Source organism: Xyrauchen texanus, chromosome 41 (assembly GCF_025860055.1).
Source record: "Xyrauchen texanus isolate HMW12.3.18 chromosome 41, RBS_HiC_50CHRs, whole genome shotgun sequence".
Lineage (NCBI taxonomy): Eukaryota > Metazoa > Chordata > Actinopteri > Cypriniformes > Catostomidae > Xyrauchen > Xyrauchen texanus.
This window is the reverse complement of record NC_068316.1, coordinates 32,479,225-32,498,539: the sequence shown is the minus strand read 5'-3', so window position 1 is coordinate 32,498,539 and position 19,315 is coordinate 32,479,225. Positions and strand designations below refer to the sequence as shown.

General features: G+C 40.7%; 1 protein-coding gene across 1 annotated transcript in view; it reads right to left on the bottom strand.

Moving 5' to 3' along the window:
* Positions 1–19,315, bottom strand: part of LOC127634401 (myosin-IIIa-like) — a 148,445-nt gene that overhangs the window by 54,133 nt on the left and 74,997 nt on the right. Inside the window, exons 8-17 of the mRNA XM_052113939.1 lie at positions 17,715–17,780; positions 17,230–17,385; positions 15,246–15,284; positions 12,694–12,793; positions 7,639–7,755; positions 3,827–3,931; positions 3,662–3,745; positions 1,453–1,655; positions 1,066–1,164; positions 839–953 (exon numbers count right to left, since the gene is read on the bottom strand). Of these exons, the coding sequence (XP_051969899.1) occupies positions 839–953; positions 1,066–1,164; positions 1,453–1,655; positions 3,662–3,745; positions 3,827–3,931; positions 7,639–7,755; positions 12,694–12,793; positions 15,246–15,284; positions 17,230–17,385; positions 17,715–17,780 (1,084 nt within the window). The remainder of the gene's footprint in view (positions 1–838; positions 954–1,065; positions 1,165–1,452; positions 1,656–3,661; positions 3,746–3,826; positions 3,932–7,638; positions 7,756–12,693; positions 12,794–15,245; positions 15,285–17,229; positions 17,386–17,714; positions 17,781–19,315) is intronic.

Sequence of the window (19,315 nt, the reverse complement as noted above, 5' to 3'; positions counted from 1 at the left end):
AGGAGTGGTCATGGGTCGGGACAGATGACATCCTCGATCCCAACCTCATCTCAGAGTTCCACAGGACCCACCCAGAGAAACCGGCCCCCCGACCTCGAGGTCGACCCCGTCGTCAATCACGTCCTCGCTTCAGGAGCCGCTCACAGGAGGGGGCTCTGTAACGAACGCCTACGAAGGCGCCTCCCCGATCGGCCACCAGAGATCTGACTCACCTGAGTATTAACTTTCCCCGCAACCCACATACCAGGCTTGATTAGCCCACAGCTGCTCCCCATTAATCTCCCTCTATTTAAACCACACGCAGTTACACACACACTGCGAAGTCTTGTTTGCTCCGGCTGCATTACCGAGCGTTTCTAGTTTACATTCCCTGCTGATTATCTGTTTACCGACCTTGCTTTGCCTGCCTGACTACGTTTGTTTGCTGCCTGCCCCGACTCTCTGCCTGCCTTACCACTCTCTCTGCCTGCCTACGATTGCCCTGTTTGCCCGTTGCCTGACCATTGCCCGTTATCGCCTGTGTACTTCAATAAAAGACTGCTTATGGATCCCAACTTACCTGAGTCTTTGTTACAATAGTTCATTACTGAAAACATTTTTGTATGTTTTTACAAACTTTTTCTGTGGTAATCGGTAGCATACGATGCCACAAATGCCATATAGCTTTAAATTCCAGGTATTTAACCCAGAAAAATCCTTGAAGCACCAGAATATTGATGGTTTGCTATTGAACAGAAATTGTAGTTCTTCTATGGTATCAGGTTGTAAAACCTTGGGTTCTGTTCTTGTCTTTTTAAAAACACATCTTCTCTTTAAATTGTGCAGGATTGTGATGTACCTCTAGGGTGAAGCCGATGACTTTAAAACACTGTTCCACTGTCTCAAACTGCTCCTTATAGAAGGCACTCCCTACTATGTCAGGCACTAATTTAATATTCTCATTGTGGAGATACCTGGAATTGAGAAAAATGAAGAGAAGTACGTAAATGAACAGTCTAAAAAAAGGATACCAGAGAAAGATACAAATAAAAACAGCAGGCTGTTGGCAGGAGCTCAGGAACTCACTTTGGAGTTTTGCTATCTGACAGCTTGTAGTGGCCTAGTTTCTTCCTCTCTGCCAGACCGGCGTAGATATAGTAGAAAATGTGGAAGTTACGTTCCCCTCTGAAGAAAGAATGCATTTAGAGGTTTCACTTACAACAAGATAATTGCCTTTGTTTACTCTTTTTAGTTCAACAGTGGTGCTTGCTAAGTTTTTGGCTGGTAAACTAAACAACGGCCAACATATTTTTGGAAAAATATTGGGAAACGATAAGACTAGAGCAGGTAAGGTTAAGTCATCCATAGAAATTGTCATTGATCAAAACAAAAGAGACCCCTTTGATTCGATGGCATTACATTGAATTATGCTGCAGTATCAGAGTTCAAAGCCCTCAATGTGAGGACTCTTACCCAGCTTGTTGTGTGACTCTAGATTTCTCCAGAAGGTATTCTGAGATCTGAGCTCCCACCACCGTTCCCCCGCAGGTGAACTTCATCTCCAGATACTTTCCAAAGCGACTGGAGTTATCATTGATCACAGTACAGGCGTTTCCAAAAGCTTCTACTAAACCATTGACCAACAAAATCTTCTCCTGGAGGGACCGATTGTTGGCCTGAAAAAGATTTACAAAGAGTACAGGTACTGTTTATCCTATATGACTAAAGCATTTCTACCTTTTTCACAACAACCTCTGAATAGATAGAATACTTTAATCTCAAAATATTTTAAAGCTGATGTAAGTATACACTCACCTAAAGGATTATTAGGAACACCATACTAATACTGTGTTTGACCCCCTTTCGCCTTCAGAACTGCCTTAATTCTACGTGGCATTGATTCAACAAGGTGCTGAAAGCATTCTTTAGAAATGTTGGCCCATATTGATAGGATAGCATCTTGCAGTTGATGGAGATTTGTGGGATGCACATCCAGGGCACGAAGCTCCCGTTCCACCACATCCCAAAGATGCTCTATTGGGTTGAGATCTGGTGACTGTGGGGGCCATTTTAGTACAGTGAACTCATTGTCATGTTCAAGAAACCAATTTGAAATGATTCGAGCTTTGTGACATGGTGCATTATTCTGCTGGAAGTAGCCATCAGAGGATGGGTACATGGTGGCCATAAAGGGATGGACATGGTCAGAAACAATGCTCAGGTAGGCTTTGGCATTTGAACGATGCCCAATTGGCACTAAGGGGCCTAAAGTGTGCCAAGAAAACATCCCCCACACCATTACACCACCACCACCAGCCTGCACAGTGGTAACAAGGCATGATGGATCCATGTTCTCATTCTGTTTACGCCAAATTCTGACTCTACCAACAGAAATCGAGACTCATCAGACCAGGCAACATTTTTCCAGTCTTCAACTGTCCAATTTTGGTGAGCTCTTGCAAATTGTAGCCTCTTTATCCTATTTGTAGTGGAGATGAGTGGTACCCGGTGGGGTCTTCTGCTGTTGTAGCCCATCCGCCTCAAGGTTGTGCGTGTTGTGGCTTCACAAATGCTTTGCTGCATACCTCGGTTGTAACGAGTGGTTATTTCAGGCAAAGTTGCTCTTCTATCAGCTTGAATCAGTCGGCCCATTCTCCTCTGACCTCTAGCATCAACAAGGCATTTTCGCCCACAGGACTGCCGCATACTGGATGTTTTGCCCTTTTCACACCATTCTTAATAAACCCTAGAAATGGTTGTGTGTGAAAATCCCAGTAACTGAGCAGATTGTGAAATACTCAGACCGGCCCGTCTGGCACCAACAACCATGCCACGCTCAAAATTGCTTAAATCACCTTTCTTTCCCATTCTGACATTCAGTTTGGAGTTCAGGAGATTGTCTTGACCAGGACCACACCCCTAAATGCATTGAAGCAACTGCCATGTGATTGGTTGATTAGATAATTGCATTAATGAGAAATTGAACAGGTGTTCCTAATAATCCTTTAGGTGAGTGTATATATTATGTTTCACATTTTAATATGCAAACTTTAAGTTAAGCCATTTGTACGTTGATTTCACCTAAAAGTATAAACACAGTGGCACTATGAAAACATCCCTCTGTTTATTAGAGCATCCTCATGAGCCAGACACAGTAACATTGGCTAAACCAATATGTGGGGCGGGACAACCTTTTTGAACAACCAATGGGGTGTGTTTTCTGGAATCTGTTTGAAATATTTGATCATTTTTGCAATTCCGTTTGGTGATGCTAGTGGCTCTGAAATGATGGGAATTAAGGAAAAAAATATTTCCGTTTATCCAAATGAATCAAGTCATTTTCTTCTCATCCTACATAACTCCAACAGGAACCAATTACAAATCAGAATGTCTACAGTACTAATCAAAACACATTCGAAACTTGTTTTTCTTTTATGGTGCTTTGTGTAAATCCATTGGCACCAATCAGATTTTTAATCCTGAAAAAGCAACCCAACCAATTGTGTGAGTTGGGGGTGGAACTACAGATGGGGAGTGTCTGGGAGACCTGGTTGAAAACGTTATTTTTGCAGTTACATTTGGTGTCACTTTGGTGCAAAAAAAAATAAATAAAAGAATACACTTCACCAGATAATGTCACACATTAGAGCTCAAAAACTTGAGCTTGTATATAAGAATATACCTTGCCGAGGACTGTGAGCTGTTGGACTAACAAATGAGCACTCTCTGTTTTTCCAGCTCCACTTTCTCCACTGATGACAATACACTGTACACAGAAAGCCAAGGAGAGTTTAGACCACTATATATTACATGAGCATGACTGATATACTCCAGCAGCTCTGAGTACCTGATCAGCGTTATAGGACACCATGGACTGGTATGCGATGTCTGCCACTGCATATATGTGTGGAGGGTTTGATGTTCTCTTGGCTCCAATGTAAATCTTGGAATGCTGTCAGAGAAAAGGAATAATAAGTTCAATATTTGACTTATTTGATAAATATTTAAAACAAAATTTTTTAAATTAAGAAAATCTGAGTCCTTTTCTCTCTCATGATGCCCTGAGCATTACTATGTCGTTGCTGAGGTGTTTTGAGTGGATATTAATTAATCGCAATATGGTTGTTATGCTGCCTTTAAGTGGACCTGGAAAGCTCCAACTTCAGAGTTGGCATTAGTTATTACAACATGCCACGCATTCAAGTGGGAAACAAAATTATGGAAGATGCCAAACTTAAACAAGTACACAACGAACGACGGCTAAAACTCTTTTTTTCTGTTGTTTCAGTACATTTCTAAAGTGGCTAAACGATTTTAGACATTCTGGAACATCCGCCTGATTTAGCCATTGATTAGCCACACCCCCTCTTTACAAAACCCTGCTCTTCAAATACACTTCAAAGAGGGCTATTACAGAGACAGGTGTGATATTTCATGGCACCAATTTCAATAATATCTGACAGGTCAAAAGTATGTTTTCTGCATGTAATTAAATTTAAAAAATCCCTTACAGCACCTTAAGGGTGTTTTGAGAGGTTGTTACTGCATTGATATGTAGTTGTTAATGTGTTTTGAGTGGTTGTTACCACATCACTATGCGGGAATGTGTTTTAAGTGGCTGTAGGCACATTGTTCTGTGGTTGTTAAGGTGTTTTGAGTCGTTGCTAGCGCATTGCTGTGCAGTTTTTAAGATGTTTTAAGTGATTGTTAGCACATATTTGCAGTCATTAAGGCGTTTTAGTGGTTGTTACCACATTGCTGTGCTGTTGTTAAGGTTCTTTGAGTGTCTATTAGTTTAATGATATGCGGTTGGAAAGTTATTTTGAGTGGTTGTTAATGTAACGGGAGTCAGCTGGTACGTGATAGCTGTGCGGTATGTGTAAACCTCACTCTCCTGCACTCAAGAGGTGCAATAGCGACACCGGTTCAAATCCCGCTTGGAGCAGTTCGAGTAGTACTGGTTGCAGTGCTGCTGTGACCTGGATGGGAGTGAGGTTTAGGGGTGTAAGTGTAACTGGAGCCAGCTGGTGAGTGATATCTGTACGATATGTGTAAAATGTACTCTCCTGGCCTCAAGAGGTGCACTAGCGACTGATGCTAGAAGCTGTAGAATTTAGCCTCGTCGTTAGCGTGCCTGTCTCCCATGCATGCTGATGCTGATTCAAATCCCGCTCAGAGTGGGTCGAGAGGGACCGGTTACATTAGCTTATTGCTATGCTGTTGTTAAGGAGTTTTTAATTGTTGTTAGAATATTGCTATGCTATTGAAGGTGTTTTGAGTAGTTGTTAGCGCATTGCCATGCGGTTGTTAAAGTGTTTTGAATTGTTGTTAGTGCATTGCTGTGTGGTTGAAGGTGTTTTGAGTAGTTGTTAGCGCGTTGCTATGCGGTTATTCAGGTGTTTCTTAGTGCATTGCTATGCAGTTGAGGGTGTTTTTCAGTGGTTGTTAGCATATCGCTATGGGGTTGTTATGGTATTTTGAATTGTTGGTAGTGCATTGCTATGCAGTTGATAAGGTTTTTCGAGTGGCTGTCAGTGCATTGCTATGTGGTTGTTAATGTGTTTTGAGTGGTTGTAAGTGCATTGCTATGCAGTTGTTAAGATGTTTTGAGTGGGCTTTAGCATTTGGAATTTGTGGATTTTGTAATGTAACAAGGACCAGTATGTCAGTAAAAGACTGCCTCTATGGCCAGACATCTATGCCTGCTTTTACAACGTTGTACCATTGGCCCTTCCCACTTCTCAGTCAGGTGAAGAAAATAGAGATGGGTCTCATCTGTCATGGGAGATTCAGGGGATGCACCATGTTAGAAATCGTGACAGTTGGCATTAACATTGAAGTCAAAAGGAAACACTGAGGCCAAAACAGAGAGTTTCAGGGAGAGGACCAGAGACAGGGTGGAAAGTGATCATATATTACTAAATTATGACTGTTTTGGTACAGAACATATAATAATAAAAGAGTATGTCATGACCCCTTTAAGGTATTTTGAGTTGTTGTTCGCAAACTACAATGCGTTTGAAGATGTTTTGCGTGGTGTTTGGAGCACGTCTAAGCAGTTATTAAGGTGCTTCGAGTGTTAGCGCACTGTTATGTGGTTGTTAAGGTGTTTTGAGTGGTTGTTAGCGCATTGCTATGCAGTTAAAGGTGTTTTGAGTGGTTGTTAGAGCATTGCTATTCAGTTGTTAAAGTAAAAGATCACCCAAAAATGAAAATTCTCTCATCATTTACTCACCCTCATGCCATCACAGATGTGAATGACGTTCTTTCTTCAGCAGAACACAAAAGAAGATTTTTGGAAGAAAATGTCAGCTGTTCATACAATGCAAGTGAATGTGTGCCAAAAATGTATGTTTCAAAAAGCATGTAAAAGCAGCATAAAAGTAATCCATAAGAATCCAGTGGTCAAATCCATGTTTTCAGAAGTGAAACCATAGGTGTGGATGAGAAACCGATCAATATTTAAGTACATTTTTGCAAGAATTTCTTCTCCCTGCCCATTAGGGGGTGTATGCATGATGAACGTGAATCGCCAAAAACACAAGAAGAAGAATGTGGAAGGAGGAGAATTTATAGTAAAAATTTACAAAAATATTGATCTGTTTCTCTCCCACACCTATCAAATCGATTCTGTAAACATTGATTTAACCACACTTTTTGGACTACTTTTATGCTGACCAGTGATTTTTGGAGCTTTAATATTTTGCCACCCATTCACTTGCATTGTATGAACCAAAAGAGCTGAGAAATTCTTCTAAAAATCTTCATTTGTGGTCTGCAGAAAGTATGGTCATACACATCCGGGATGGCATAAGGGTGAGTAAATGATGAGACTTTTTTTATTTTTAGGTGAACAATTCCTTTAAATTGTCTTGAGTGGTTGTTAGTTCATTGGTATGTATTTGTTAAGCTGCTTTGAGGGGATGTTTGCATATTTATATGCAATTGTTATGGTGTTTTTTGTGTTTGTTGGTGCATTGCTATGTGGCTGCTAAGGTGTTTTGAGTGGTTATTGGCATGTTGTCATAGCATACAGTTGCTAGTGTGTGAAAAGATTGCTTGGTGGTAACTTAATTGCATTATTAAAAACTGGTATTTTTTATCCGGTTTATTTTCAGGGAAGTAAAAAACTGTTAAACATGTGGTGTCCTGAGCAAATGTGACGTGATGAGTCACTAATTACACTACCCATGATCCTGAAAGAAATCTATCAATCAGAGAATTGAAACAAACATACCATCGCAAAAAAGCTCTGCAGCGACTGTCCACTACCATGATGCACTGTGAATGATGCAATCGAGTAGTCTCGATACATATTTGTATGTATCTGAATATTTTAAAATACAATTTTATTTAAAATGTAATAAAATCTGTGCACCCCTGAATTAAAAATAGTAATAGTCACGCCACTTATAATCTAGAGTCAAATGAAGAATCTAGAGAGAGGAGAGAGAGTGTGACACAAAGGAAAAAGGAAATGATATATGTCAGGTCTCACTGCTGTGGGTACAACGATGCAGAACAGATACTGATGGACAGGTTAGACAGAAAAAGACAGGAAAGGAAGAAACGCAGAGAGAAGGAATGCTTTCACAGTAAATGAGATGGAATGAAATGGAATGGCTTCCATAATTAAATATTGGATACACATACACACACCTCAGGGGTGTACAGCTCTGTTTCGTGGAAGGGATTCACCCCAATAAGGATGTCTCCGACGTACGTGTAGATCTGTTCCATTGCATAACGTCTCTGTAGCTGTTCGGTTACTGTGTTCTGACAGAGAAACAATTACACATCACAGATTCTATCAAACCACTGCACAAAAAATAACTGTCTAATATGGCACAGGAGTCTTCATTTTCATGCATGACCAAACCCAGACACATTGAGATGATATATTATCTAGAATGTTGCATTCATTGCACTTCACATTGTGATTTTTGTACACTATCTTGGTCCCATGGAAGCTCGAAGAATATGAAGGTGTAAGGTCTACTGTATTATTTTAAGGTCTATTGAGATGATTTGAGTTGTGAAATTATTTTCATGAAAATTAAACACTCTTTTAATTAAGCACATCCCCACCCAAACTCTCATTACTGTAATCTGAAAATAAAAGTCTATTTTATTTAAATTGTACATAATGGAGGCATTTGTTGTACTGCCTTTAATTTATACTGATGTAAATAAGAATTCATTGTAATTATCATAATAATAATAATAATTCAATATTATATTTTATTATAATAAAATTAAACTGTGCTACTTAAAGTGAGGGTACTTGTAGTTTTTGCGCAACCTGTTCATCCACAAAGTATTTTTTAATGTACTGTAATGTAAAATATATGTATATAAATATTTCTTTTTATTTTTTTTATTTTCAGCCATATTCCTTGCCCTAATTGTAATATTGTGTTCCCTATCAATAAGCTACACTTATGGTGCTGCGCTGATTTAGCGCTTTGGTAATGTCTTTAGGAGTGACCAGCTGTGAATATGTGTGCAACACGTCAATGAAATTGACTAGAATTTATAGCCTCTGCTGGTGACATCATCAGGATGCACCTGTAGCAGGGCTATAAAATGATCCGCAACAGGCGCATCGTCAGGTCTTTTGTCTGAGTTAAAATTTGTTAGGCAGTGCGCAGAAAACCTTTTCTCCTTTCCAAGAATGAGTGTGAAGCAAAGCAAACAGTGTGTGTTCCCGTGTTTACGCTTTATGGCTTAAACGGGCACACACCAGTTTTTTTTTTGTGTGTTTGGGGGAAAAGCATGATGCTCTTGCGTTGGGGCGGGTGCGAGCATTGCAATCTGTTTACAGTCAAAATGCTTCACACTCGTCTCGCTTACTTCCAAGAGCCAGCGCCCACTTTTTCATCGTGGGGCTCTCGTATTGATCTGGCTTAGGAGCGAGAGATGGGTACGTCCCTATCGCTCGCATTCTCCCCAGATCCAGCTGGTCCTTCTCGTGAGCCTGCGGACTTTAAGCTACCCACCTCTGAACATTCCCCCGCGCAGAGACTGGGGACCGGCTCGTTGCCCTCAGCAGCCCCCAAAGCAAGACATCAGGACTGTCATCTCTAAGAAGAGAAAGCCCTGGCGGTCTTGCGCCCAGCTGTGGGGGTAGCCCCCCTTGGGATGGGTCATGTAAAACATCCATCTATACCCTTCCGAAACCGCTCCATTCCCACCACCTTTGGCGTTTCGGGAGTTAGCGGTTTACAACGAAATATTGGGTGTTCTGTTGCTTCCTGCCGTAGCCCAGGATGCGGGACACTCGACATCCCCTCAACAGGAAGTGACAGAATAAAAAAAAAAAAAAGGGCAACACCCATCTCAGAGAATCTGGCAGCGTGGAAACTACTGCCAGGGGTTTCTATGAGGGCCCTAAGAACAGTAGAAAAGGCTACAGAATTAAATTTGTTCACCGTCCTCTGTGTTTCAACTGCGTGGTTCCCACTAGTGTGAAACCGGAACAAGCATATCTACTGTGGGAAGAACTGCAAATCTCTTGGTCAAAGGGGCCATAGAACATGTTCCCCTTCCAGAGATAGAGTGAGGTTACTATAGTGATACTTCCTGGTCCCCAAGAAGGATGGAGTTGCGTCCGATTTTACACCTTGGGGCCTGAATCGCTCAGAGGGCGTTCAAGTTCAAGATGCTAAACGTCAAGACGGTCGTGTCTCAAATCCAACATCACATTTAGTTGGTCACGATCGATCTCATGGTCCCGCGCTTTATAGAAAGTCTGCCACAACACAGGAAGTTCCTGAGGTTCGCATTCGGGGTGAAGCTTTCCAATATCGGGTTCTTCCATTCGGTCTAGCCTTATCACCCACACATTTACGGAATGCACGGATAAAGCACTGGCTCCTTTGCAACTCCGGGGCATCCGCATTCTGAATTACATAGATGACTGGCTGATACTAGCACAGTCACAAGAACTGGCATTACAGCACAGGGATATCGTCCTAGCTCAACTGGTTTCTCTGGAGTTGAGGCTCAACACCAAGAAAAGCGTCCTCTCTCCCACTCAGTAAACTACCTATCTGGTGATCGTATGGAATTTCGATCACAATGCGGGCACAATTGCTCTCCCGCTTGAATCGAATACATTCAGAACACGCTGAGCAAAGTCAGGTTAGGCCAAGGTTGCACTGTTCGTCTGTATCAATGACTCCTAGGCTTATGGCAACTACATCCTCGGTGATCCCCTTGGGCCTTTTGCACATGAGACAGTTTAAGTTGTGGCTCAAAGCCAGGGGATTTCATCCAAGGGCCAGTACCCTAAGGCTGATAAGTGTTACACACCCCTTTCTATGTGGTTCAGACCCCGGTTCCTCACTTTGGGTCCAACTCTAAGTGCGTCTTGCCGTCGCAGGTTGCTAATGACAGATGCCTCTCTGACGGGCTGGGGAGCGGTCTTAAGTTGTCGTCCAGCTCAAGGGGAATGGGATGGTCATCAGCTCGATTGTTACATCAACTGTCTTGAGTTGATGGCTGTATTTCTGGCCCTGAAATACTTCCTCCAGAGGCTGCCATGTCTTGGTGCGGGTGGACAACACAGTGGTAGCCTCTTACATAAAGCATCAAGGAGGTCTACGTTCACGCCAGCTGAACAGACTGGCACGGCAGATTCTCCTTTGGGCCCAGGGCAAGCTCCTGTCAATCAATGCAGTTTATATCCCTGGATGCCTAAATGTGGGAGCAGATTTACTGTCCAGACAGAAAATACAGACGGGGGAGTAGAAACTCCACCCCGAGGTAGAGGAACAAATCTGATTGAGATTTTACAGAGCACAAGTGGACCTCTTCGCCTCCAAACAGTCTCCTCTACTTCTCTCCAAGTCACCCAGCCCCCTGGGTCTGGATGCGATGGCACATACATGGCCCAGAGTTCGCCAGCATGGGTCCTGCCTCTTACTGATAGCACCGCGTTGGCCGAACAGGGTATGGTTCTTCGGAGATATTGTCTCTCCTCGACGCCTCGCCTTGGCCGATTCCGGAAGGTCCTGTCTCAGGCACAGGGGACAATATTTCATCCCCGGCCCGAGCTATGTAACCTTCATGTTCATGTTCACTAAGCACTAAATCAGAGCAGCATCAAAGTGTAGCTTTTTGATAGGGAACATCTCTGGTTACTTAACTGTAACCCCTGTTCCCTGATAAAAACGGAACGAGATGCTGTGCTTCATTGCCACACTGAGGATGCCCCAGGACTGCCCTTCAGACAAAATATCTGACGATGCACCTGTGACGCATCAATTTATAGCCCTGCTACAGTTGCATCCTGAAGATGTCACCAGCAGAGGCTATAAATTCTAGTCAATTTCATTGACGTGTTGCACACAGCTGGTGACTCCTCAAGACGTTCCCAAAGTGCTAAATCAGCACAGCATCTCGTTTATCTTTTATCAGGGAATAGGGGTTTACAGGTAACCTGTTAATTAACAAGAATGAAAATCGAATGACAATCATCATTAAGAATAATGGGAATTTTGAAAATGCACAAAAGTAAAAGGTCAGGACAACTTAAATAATACATTATTATAATTATTATTATTATTATTATTATTTTGGTGCATTACAGCAATAACATGATTTGGGGGTTTATATGTATTTTATTGTCATGAATATTATTGGAAAAATTTGACACAATGGAAACAAAACTTATGAATGGTCAAAAATCTTAATACTCCTGAAATAGTTTTCATTTTATTTCTACAGTAAATTAGGCAAAATTTGTCAGATGTCTGAGTACACTTTAAAACCCTGCTTTGTTTGATTTTGTAATTTCACCCATGTAGGTTATGGCTGTACAGTTACACATCACAGTTCTCTAACTGGTGACATCAGACCAAGGATACAAAACCAACACTGCTGCCATAATGGATGAGGAAATATATCCAGAGTAAACGAGACCCCCGCTACATTAATAAATCATCTTCAATGTGTTTCAATACAAACCCTGTTATTGTTCACTAATATGTCTATTTATTCATCTGACAGTTAAAATAAATGAGACAGCTGGGATGAATTATGATCACTTGACTGTCTCTCTGAAAAATATCTGACAGAGGAATGGAAAATTCCACAGCCGGATCCAAATTAGGTAAAATGTGTATCTCTGTACATTGATTGCACATAAAGCTCAAACATTCAACCCAAAATTATTAAATAACACTAAATAATTAATAACCTACAAACATTGTGAGAAACTAACAAACCTACAAACTAACATTTTCTTTAATTTATGTGAATGATAAGTCTATAAATAACCTCAAATAAACATTTAAACAAACTTTAAAATGGCTTAATTTAGTCTTTAAAGCTGTTACTTGCAACACCCAATACTGGTGCTTTTTTCCAATTGTATTTTTTACTTTATTTTATCTTTACTACACTTTATATATTTAATTGTATGTTTATTTAATGTTTATTGCTAATGTATCACAAGATCATACAAATAAAAGATTTTTGTTGCAGGGTTACCTCAATACCTCAGACAAACTTCATATTAAGTATGAAAACAGCTTATCCCCTAAGGTACACAAACATCATTTCCTCCTTTCACTGGTCATAAACATTGTTATTGTATCAAGCCCTATTTTGTACCCTTTTTAAAGATAGTATTGGCTTCATATTGTTGCTGAAAACCAGTGCATGTGTGTTCTGTGGCCCTCCTTGTGTAGGGTTCATATATATTCTTACTTCATCTAGAACCTCGAGGATTGCCAGATCCTCCACGACGTCACACGCTTGACTTTCGGACGTCATGTAGCTGCCTTTTTTGGTGTGGATACGTTCATGCCTGCAACACAAAATGCAAGATTACAGTACAACCATGAAAGTTAAAACTGATTACATTACAATCACATAAAAATTACCTTGTTAAAATTTTGAGAAAGGCATTAAAGATAATGAGGAAATGAAAATCGATAGATATATAGGAAAATAGCTTTTAACCACAGTCGTTTTAAGAGCCCCATATCTGATTTCAACATCTTTGTTCAAAGGTTATTCTACTCTATAGCTCTGTTTGTGAGTGTCACGCTCTCCCCAGTCTCTCTCCGCACATCCCCGGATTTGTAACCGCACACACCTGTTCCCAGTTCATCATTAGTGTTCTGTGTATATATACCCCTCAATTTCAGTTGTTCCTTATCAAGTCTTGTTTATGCGACACCCTTCAGTGTACATTGCTGTCTTGGATCGTCTTCCATCATTGTTGTTCAAGTTAAATCCTTAAGTGTCCTCAGTTACTTTTATTTATGTTTGGTATTTTTGCTCTGCTCTGCTTTGTTTTGTGATATTGGTCAGTTAGTTTACCTTTTATTAAACTCCTGCATTTGGGTTGTATATCTCCTGTCGTCAGTCTCTCTGTTTCATCCTACCCTGACAGAAGACTTGACCTTTCATCATGAACCCAGTGGAGATAATGATGCAGGACACTATCACAAAGCACGGACCGGACACAGCAATCACAGTGCCTCCTCCCAGGGCAGTCCTTGCAGGTTCACCACCTGATCCCTGAAGGGGTTGTGGGAACCTTGGGCACATAGCCCGGTCAGGGTCTCAGGAACACTGGAGAATCTGCCAGACTGAACTCCAGGCAAGTGACACTGACAGGGAACACTTGAAGGTTCCCCCACCCTTTTGATGGAGGTGAGATCAATCAGGAGGGCCATCTTTAAGGAGAGGGCTTTCAGCTCAACTGACTCTAGCAGCTCAAATGGGGCTCCCTATGAGGCAAGAGGCATGGCCTGGGAGGATTCAGCCTCCGGGCACCTCTGAGGAACCTGATGATCAGGTCGTGTTTCCCTAGGGACTTACGTCCACTGCATCGTGGTGTGCGGCTATAGCGGCTACGTATACCTTCAAGGTAGAGGGGGACAGCCATCCCTTCAACCTCTCCTGCAGGAAGGAAAGCACTGACCCAACTGCGCAACTCTGAGGGTTTTCACCTTGGGAAAAACACCAGTTCACAAACAGGTGCCACTTCTGGGCATAAAACTGCCTCGTAGAGGGAGCTCTGGCCTGAATCAGCCAGTCGTAGAGGTAGTTGAGTATGCGGATGCCCACATCCCTTAATGGGGCAAGAGCTGCCTCTGCGACTTTCGCAAAGATGTGAGAGGACAGGGACAGGCTGAAGGGGAGAACCTTGTACTGATACACCTGGCCATCAAAAGCAAACCATAGGAAGGGTCTGTATTGAGGTAGAACCGAAACATGACGCGTCCTTCAGGTCTACCGCCACAAACCAATGTTGATGCCGGACACACGTCAAAATGTGTTTCTGCATCAGCATCTTGAAAGGGTGTCTGTGTAAGCCCTGAACTCGCAGGTCCAAGATTGGCCGCAACCCACCACCTTTCTTTGGCACGATGAAGTAAGGGCTGTAGCACCCTTGTGGCTGGAGGGACAGGCTCTATTGCACCATTGTGAAGAAGGGTCGCTATCTCCGCATACAGGGTGTCGGCGTTCTTGCCCTGCACCAACGTTAAGTGGACGGCCCTGCGAACTGAATTGCGTAGCTGGGTCGGATGGTCCTGGCCAGCCACCCCGAAGGGTTGGAAAGCATTAGGCACGCGTCCAAGCTCCAGGTGAGGGGCACTAAGGGGACGATCGCATCTGACATACCTGGAGGTGGGGCCTCGAAGTTGCATTTTTTTTTAAGCTTGAAGATGTGGTCACCATAAACTCCTGTTGTATGACATCACTGAGCGCAAAATATTTTCACAATTTCTCCCTTTGTGTTAAGAAAAATAAAGTAAGTCATATCGGGTTCTAACAATACTGGGGTGATTAAACAATTACGGAATTTTCATTTTTGGGTGAACTAACCTTTTATGTTGTTTGAGAATAGAGAGAAAAACTGGATTACATCATTCGCAGTGCTTCATTGTTAGGGGCTGTCACTGCTGAGCTCTCATAGCATGATTTCCATTTTTATTGTAACCCTAACTTGAAATGAAGTTTTGTCAAAAATAAATGAAGATGACTTGTTTGTTTCTGTCATCTGGTATTGGCAATGATTTATTATATGCTAACAAGCTGCCAAAGTGAGCTGCCATAAAAACACATTTAGCAAAAACACAAAACCACACCATTAGGGAAGTGCACATTGAGGGCATTTGGAAAAGCTGGCACAACACATGGTCAGACAAATGGGCTTCTACTGGTATATTCAGTTAATGCCAGCTTGGACACAGAAGCAGACTCGATCTAGCCTACCACGTCATATGACAGTCAATATCCCATACCTGGAATTACTGTCTCCCCTTTCAGTCTTTCCATGATGGCTTCAATAAAAGAAATAATGTGAAGTACAGCAAAGAATGTGATAATGTGATCTTCCTGGCCCAGTTAAAATAGTTAGCACTGGAGTTTATCCTTTATTTTTACAACCATTTGTATCTATATTTTAAAATTAGAATATAATACAAGGTGCTTTAAAGTAATTACTTCATGTTTCCCCCAATGATCCATGTGGTCTTGGACTGGCACCTATTGGTGTGGATGCTGCATTTCACTTTTTTTGTTTTGTTAACAATGCCATTGTAGGCATTCATTGATAAACGAAAACTACTTAAGGCAATATTTTTGATGAAAACCTCACTATGCAACATTTTTCTAAATGTTCAGTGCCTAAAATGTTGTACAGTACTGTGTGTCTTTGTTAAATTATAGTAACTTGCTCTGCCTATGAAAGGACTTTCCATTCATGATGATGTCACCAATCCCTCATATTTTTTCAACCCCTCTCCTCCAACCACCTGTCATTATGATAGCTAAGTTAAAATAATGTGAACTGATGGCTTCAATAGAAGCATATACCACCAATTAACATCCTCAGAGTGTTACCCCGCATAAACGTGTATCATTTAAATGAATTTAAAATAACTCAGTTCAGAAGAGTCTGGGATGTCAGTAAAGGGTTAAACTTTCCACGCACACAGTCATGTGACCAAAGTATATGGAACCGGCCACAGCAGAGTTTGTCTTTGGGAGAAACAACAAGAAAACTACATCTGGTAAGAAACCTACTAACGTTTTTACATGGAAACCTGTATGAGTCAAATGAGTCTCTAGTTTCATCCGATATGCCATTTTTAACATTTGAGTGATTTTTTGTGAAATGCCATGCAGATAAACACAATATACACTGATATGTGCTTTGTGTATCTTTTGCTTAAAAATCCCATATTTATTGTGCATTTTCACATTATGAATCAATGGGTTCATCCAAAGGCTGAAAAAATATAGCTTTCAGAGGCTTTAAATGGAGATAGGATGAAAATAAGTTGCATTTCTGTTCTGAGACCAGTGCAGACAGACAGCACACTGGATGTTAAGTCATTCACTAAATAGTGAGCAAGGGTGCATCCTATAGCTCTCTATGCAGTTAAGTGCATTCACTCCTAAAATCTGGTCAAAAGTTCAGTTTCAGGCTGCAGATGATGTTTGGATCACTCAACATGTTTGACACACATGGGACAATGATCATCAGTACATAGATTCACCATTTATAATGGATCATTTTATTTTAACATGGTTGGAAGTGATTGGATGATGATGGACATTACTTTGAATCAGAAATAATTATGCTAATTCCTGTTGTAATGCCTGTAACATCTCAAAAAACATGAATAACCAACAGTCCTGGAAACATAATAAACAATTTGACAAAAAGAAATCTGACTTTCTATGGCGTGATATTATTTAAAATTGTACAACTTAGTCCAACTGTCTACATACAGTATGTTGCCGTTAATTTTTAGGATAACTATATGCTCTATAATTAATTTATTTTTTATTTAATTTCTTTTTGGCATTACTATTATCATTATTAATAATTAATTATTATTATTGCTAGTTACAAATCAAAAAGTAAAATGGACAGTTCACACAGCAATCACGCTCAGGTCTCAGGAGGTTAAAGGTTTATAAGATATCGTCAAACACTATTTCGCCCTATGGAAAAACTTTTACTTCCGGAACCAGACAGCTGCACTCTGTAGAGATCTTTTTTTACTATGCTATAAATTCCTGATGGATAAAGTCAAGCCCTGCATTTTTGTAAAATGTCATATTAAAGAAGTAAAATGGGTTGCAAACAGATTCACTTTAAGTAACAGTCCAAATCAAAACCTAAGACACATTCCAGATTGTTTTGGCCAGTAAAATGCATTTAATGACTCAACAAACACTAGAGAGCTGATTATATTCCTCCCTGACTCAGTGTACCTTGTTTTCTCGATAACGCCTATTTGCTGGTTGAGGTCGATCAATTCCATAAGCTGCTTCTGCAGCGTCTTCTCTCGCCCCAAAATCTTTTTGATGAAGACATGCTGAAGAAGGTCAAACACATTGGGCCTGAACTCAAAATCCTTTATTAGACACCTGCAGAGACAATCAAAAATGGGAGAACTTGTGCTTAAATGTTAAAGATGTTACATTAAATGAAAAAAAGATAAGGACTAAAATAAAAATAAAAACCCCTCACAAATAAGACAAAGATTGTGGAGATTATTAAATCACAAACAATGTTCCAGCACAACAGCAGGAAGCTAATTACATTTTGACGAGACATTATGAGATGCTCATGCTCAGCTTTTTATGAGAGGAATTAACCTATGTGCAGAAATCAGTCTAGAAGAAAATGTTAAAAACTTTACTTTATATTATGCATGTACACAAATACAAACACACAATTAACCTGTTTAACTCACTTGCATATAAAATCGTTAAATTCGTTTGTCCAGAGCTCTGGTTGGTGTAGAGTAGGCGGAGGGTTTCTGTTTGGGGGGGGGGGGAGAAGATAAACAGACAGAGATTTGTGTCTGAGATGAGAAATGAGGAGACAACAGTTTACTGCAAATTAATCCCATTCATTTCAAAGGGAAAATAAATTCCCTACTTGATAAGATTATTAGATTAATGCTAAAATTGTCTGTTGTTTAGTTCAATCATTTCAATGGAAATGGAAATAAAGTATGCTATGGGGAAATTAGGGCTGGTTGCAACATGCGGCAAGTTGTCACAAGGTCCCAATCAATACTCTATTATATCCGTGCAACAATAATGTTTTGAGTCAAATGTTCAGTTGCATCTCAAGCAGTAGTTTTACCTATGCTGGTTTCAAGCACCTTGTTCAAAACAATAAAATACAATTAAACCAAATATACTGGCATACGTTAAGGCAAGAGTCAAGTAATGAAGGTAGATTTGATCCAAAAGCCTATTTTGCACAATAGTACATTAAAAAATATTATAAGGGTATTTTTCATTTCAGGTTGGGGTATGCCACATTTTTTTTATTTTTCTGTGTTTGCTGTTTCATGAATTGGTTTCATAACTGTTCAACACATCACTTATAAACTTTCTATAAACTGTATTTCAATACAGTATGAATATTTTAAATGTCTGTTCTACTTTTAGATATGATCCCATATTTCAAAAAGGTGTTCTTCTCAGTGTCAGTATCAGTCTCAATAAACAGCAGGTTTCTATTGTGACAACTTACCCCATATAGTATTACAAAATACCCTGCTGTGGATCAAACTGAACAGTATATTTTTCTCTCACCAATAACAGTGTACATTTTTAACATATTTGTCTGGTCAGAAACTGACTTTCACAAATAAATATTTATTTGCCCCAACTTGCCCCAGCCTCCCCATAATAAAGGACATGTTTGTTTGTTTTTCAGTGATAGTGAAGATATCAAAACAGCATTTTTTTCAGTAAATATCTGCTCTTAAGAAAAGCTTTGTCCATGAAGACTGTCAGCAAGCGTTTCCCTGTCCATGTGGATATGTTAGCTGACAGACACTTAACGGTGCCACCACAGGCCTGACAAGCATTCTCCGCTGTGAAACAATAGAGCTAATTAGCCCTCATTTGGTGTCCTGGTGAAGGGGGCTATTAGCAGGGGGAGGGCAGGGTTGAGGAGGTGTACTCCAGCCCAACGGTATACTGCACCATGACTGCTTTCTGTGCCGCTGACAGCGATTAATTACCCTAATGGGGGGGGGCATTCATCTCTGCTTATCACACGCTGCACCCCACACAAACAGAGAGTGCCTGATGCTTAAATGGAAATGGCTGGAAAAAGCTCAGACTAATAAAATGCAGCCTTATCAGAAGGACAAACACAGCAGCACAAAAATAAAAAGATTACAGCTTAAAACAAGGTAAGGGATCTGCGATTTAAAGCACAATCGTAGGAGAACAGCATTTGTAAAACACAAAACAGAAGTAATACCATGGGCTTGGTTGTGTTTGTTCTGGTAGCTCATATCTCACCAATAAAATAATAAAAAGTCATTTA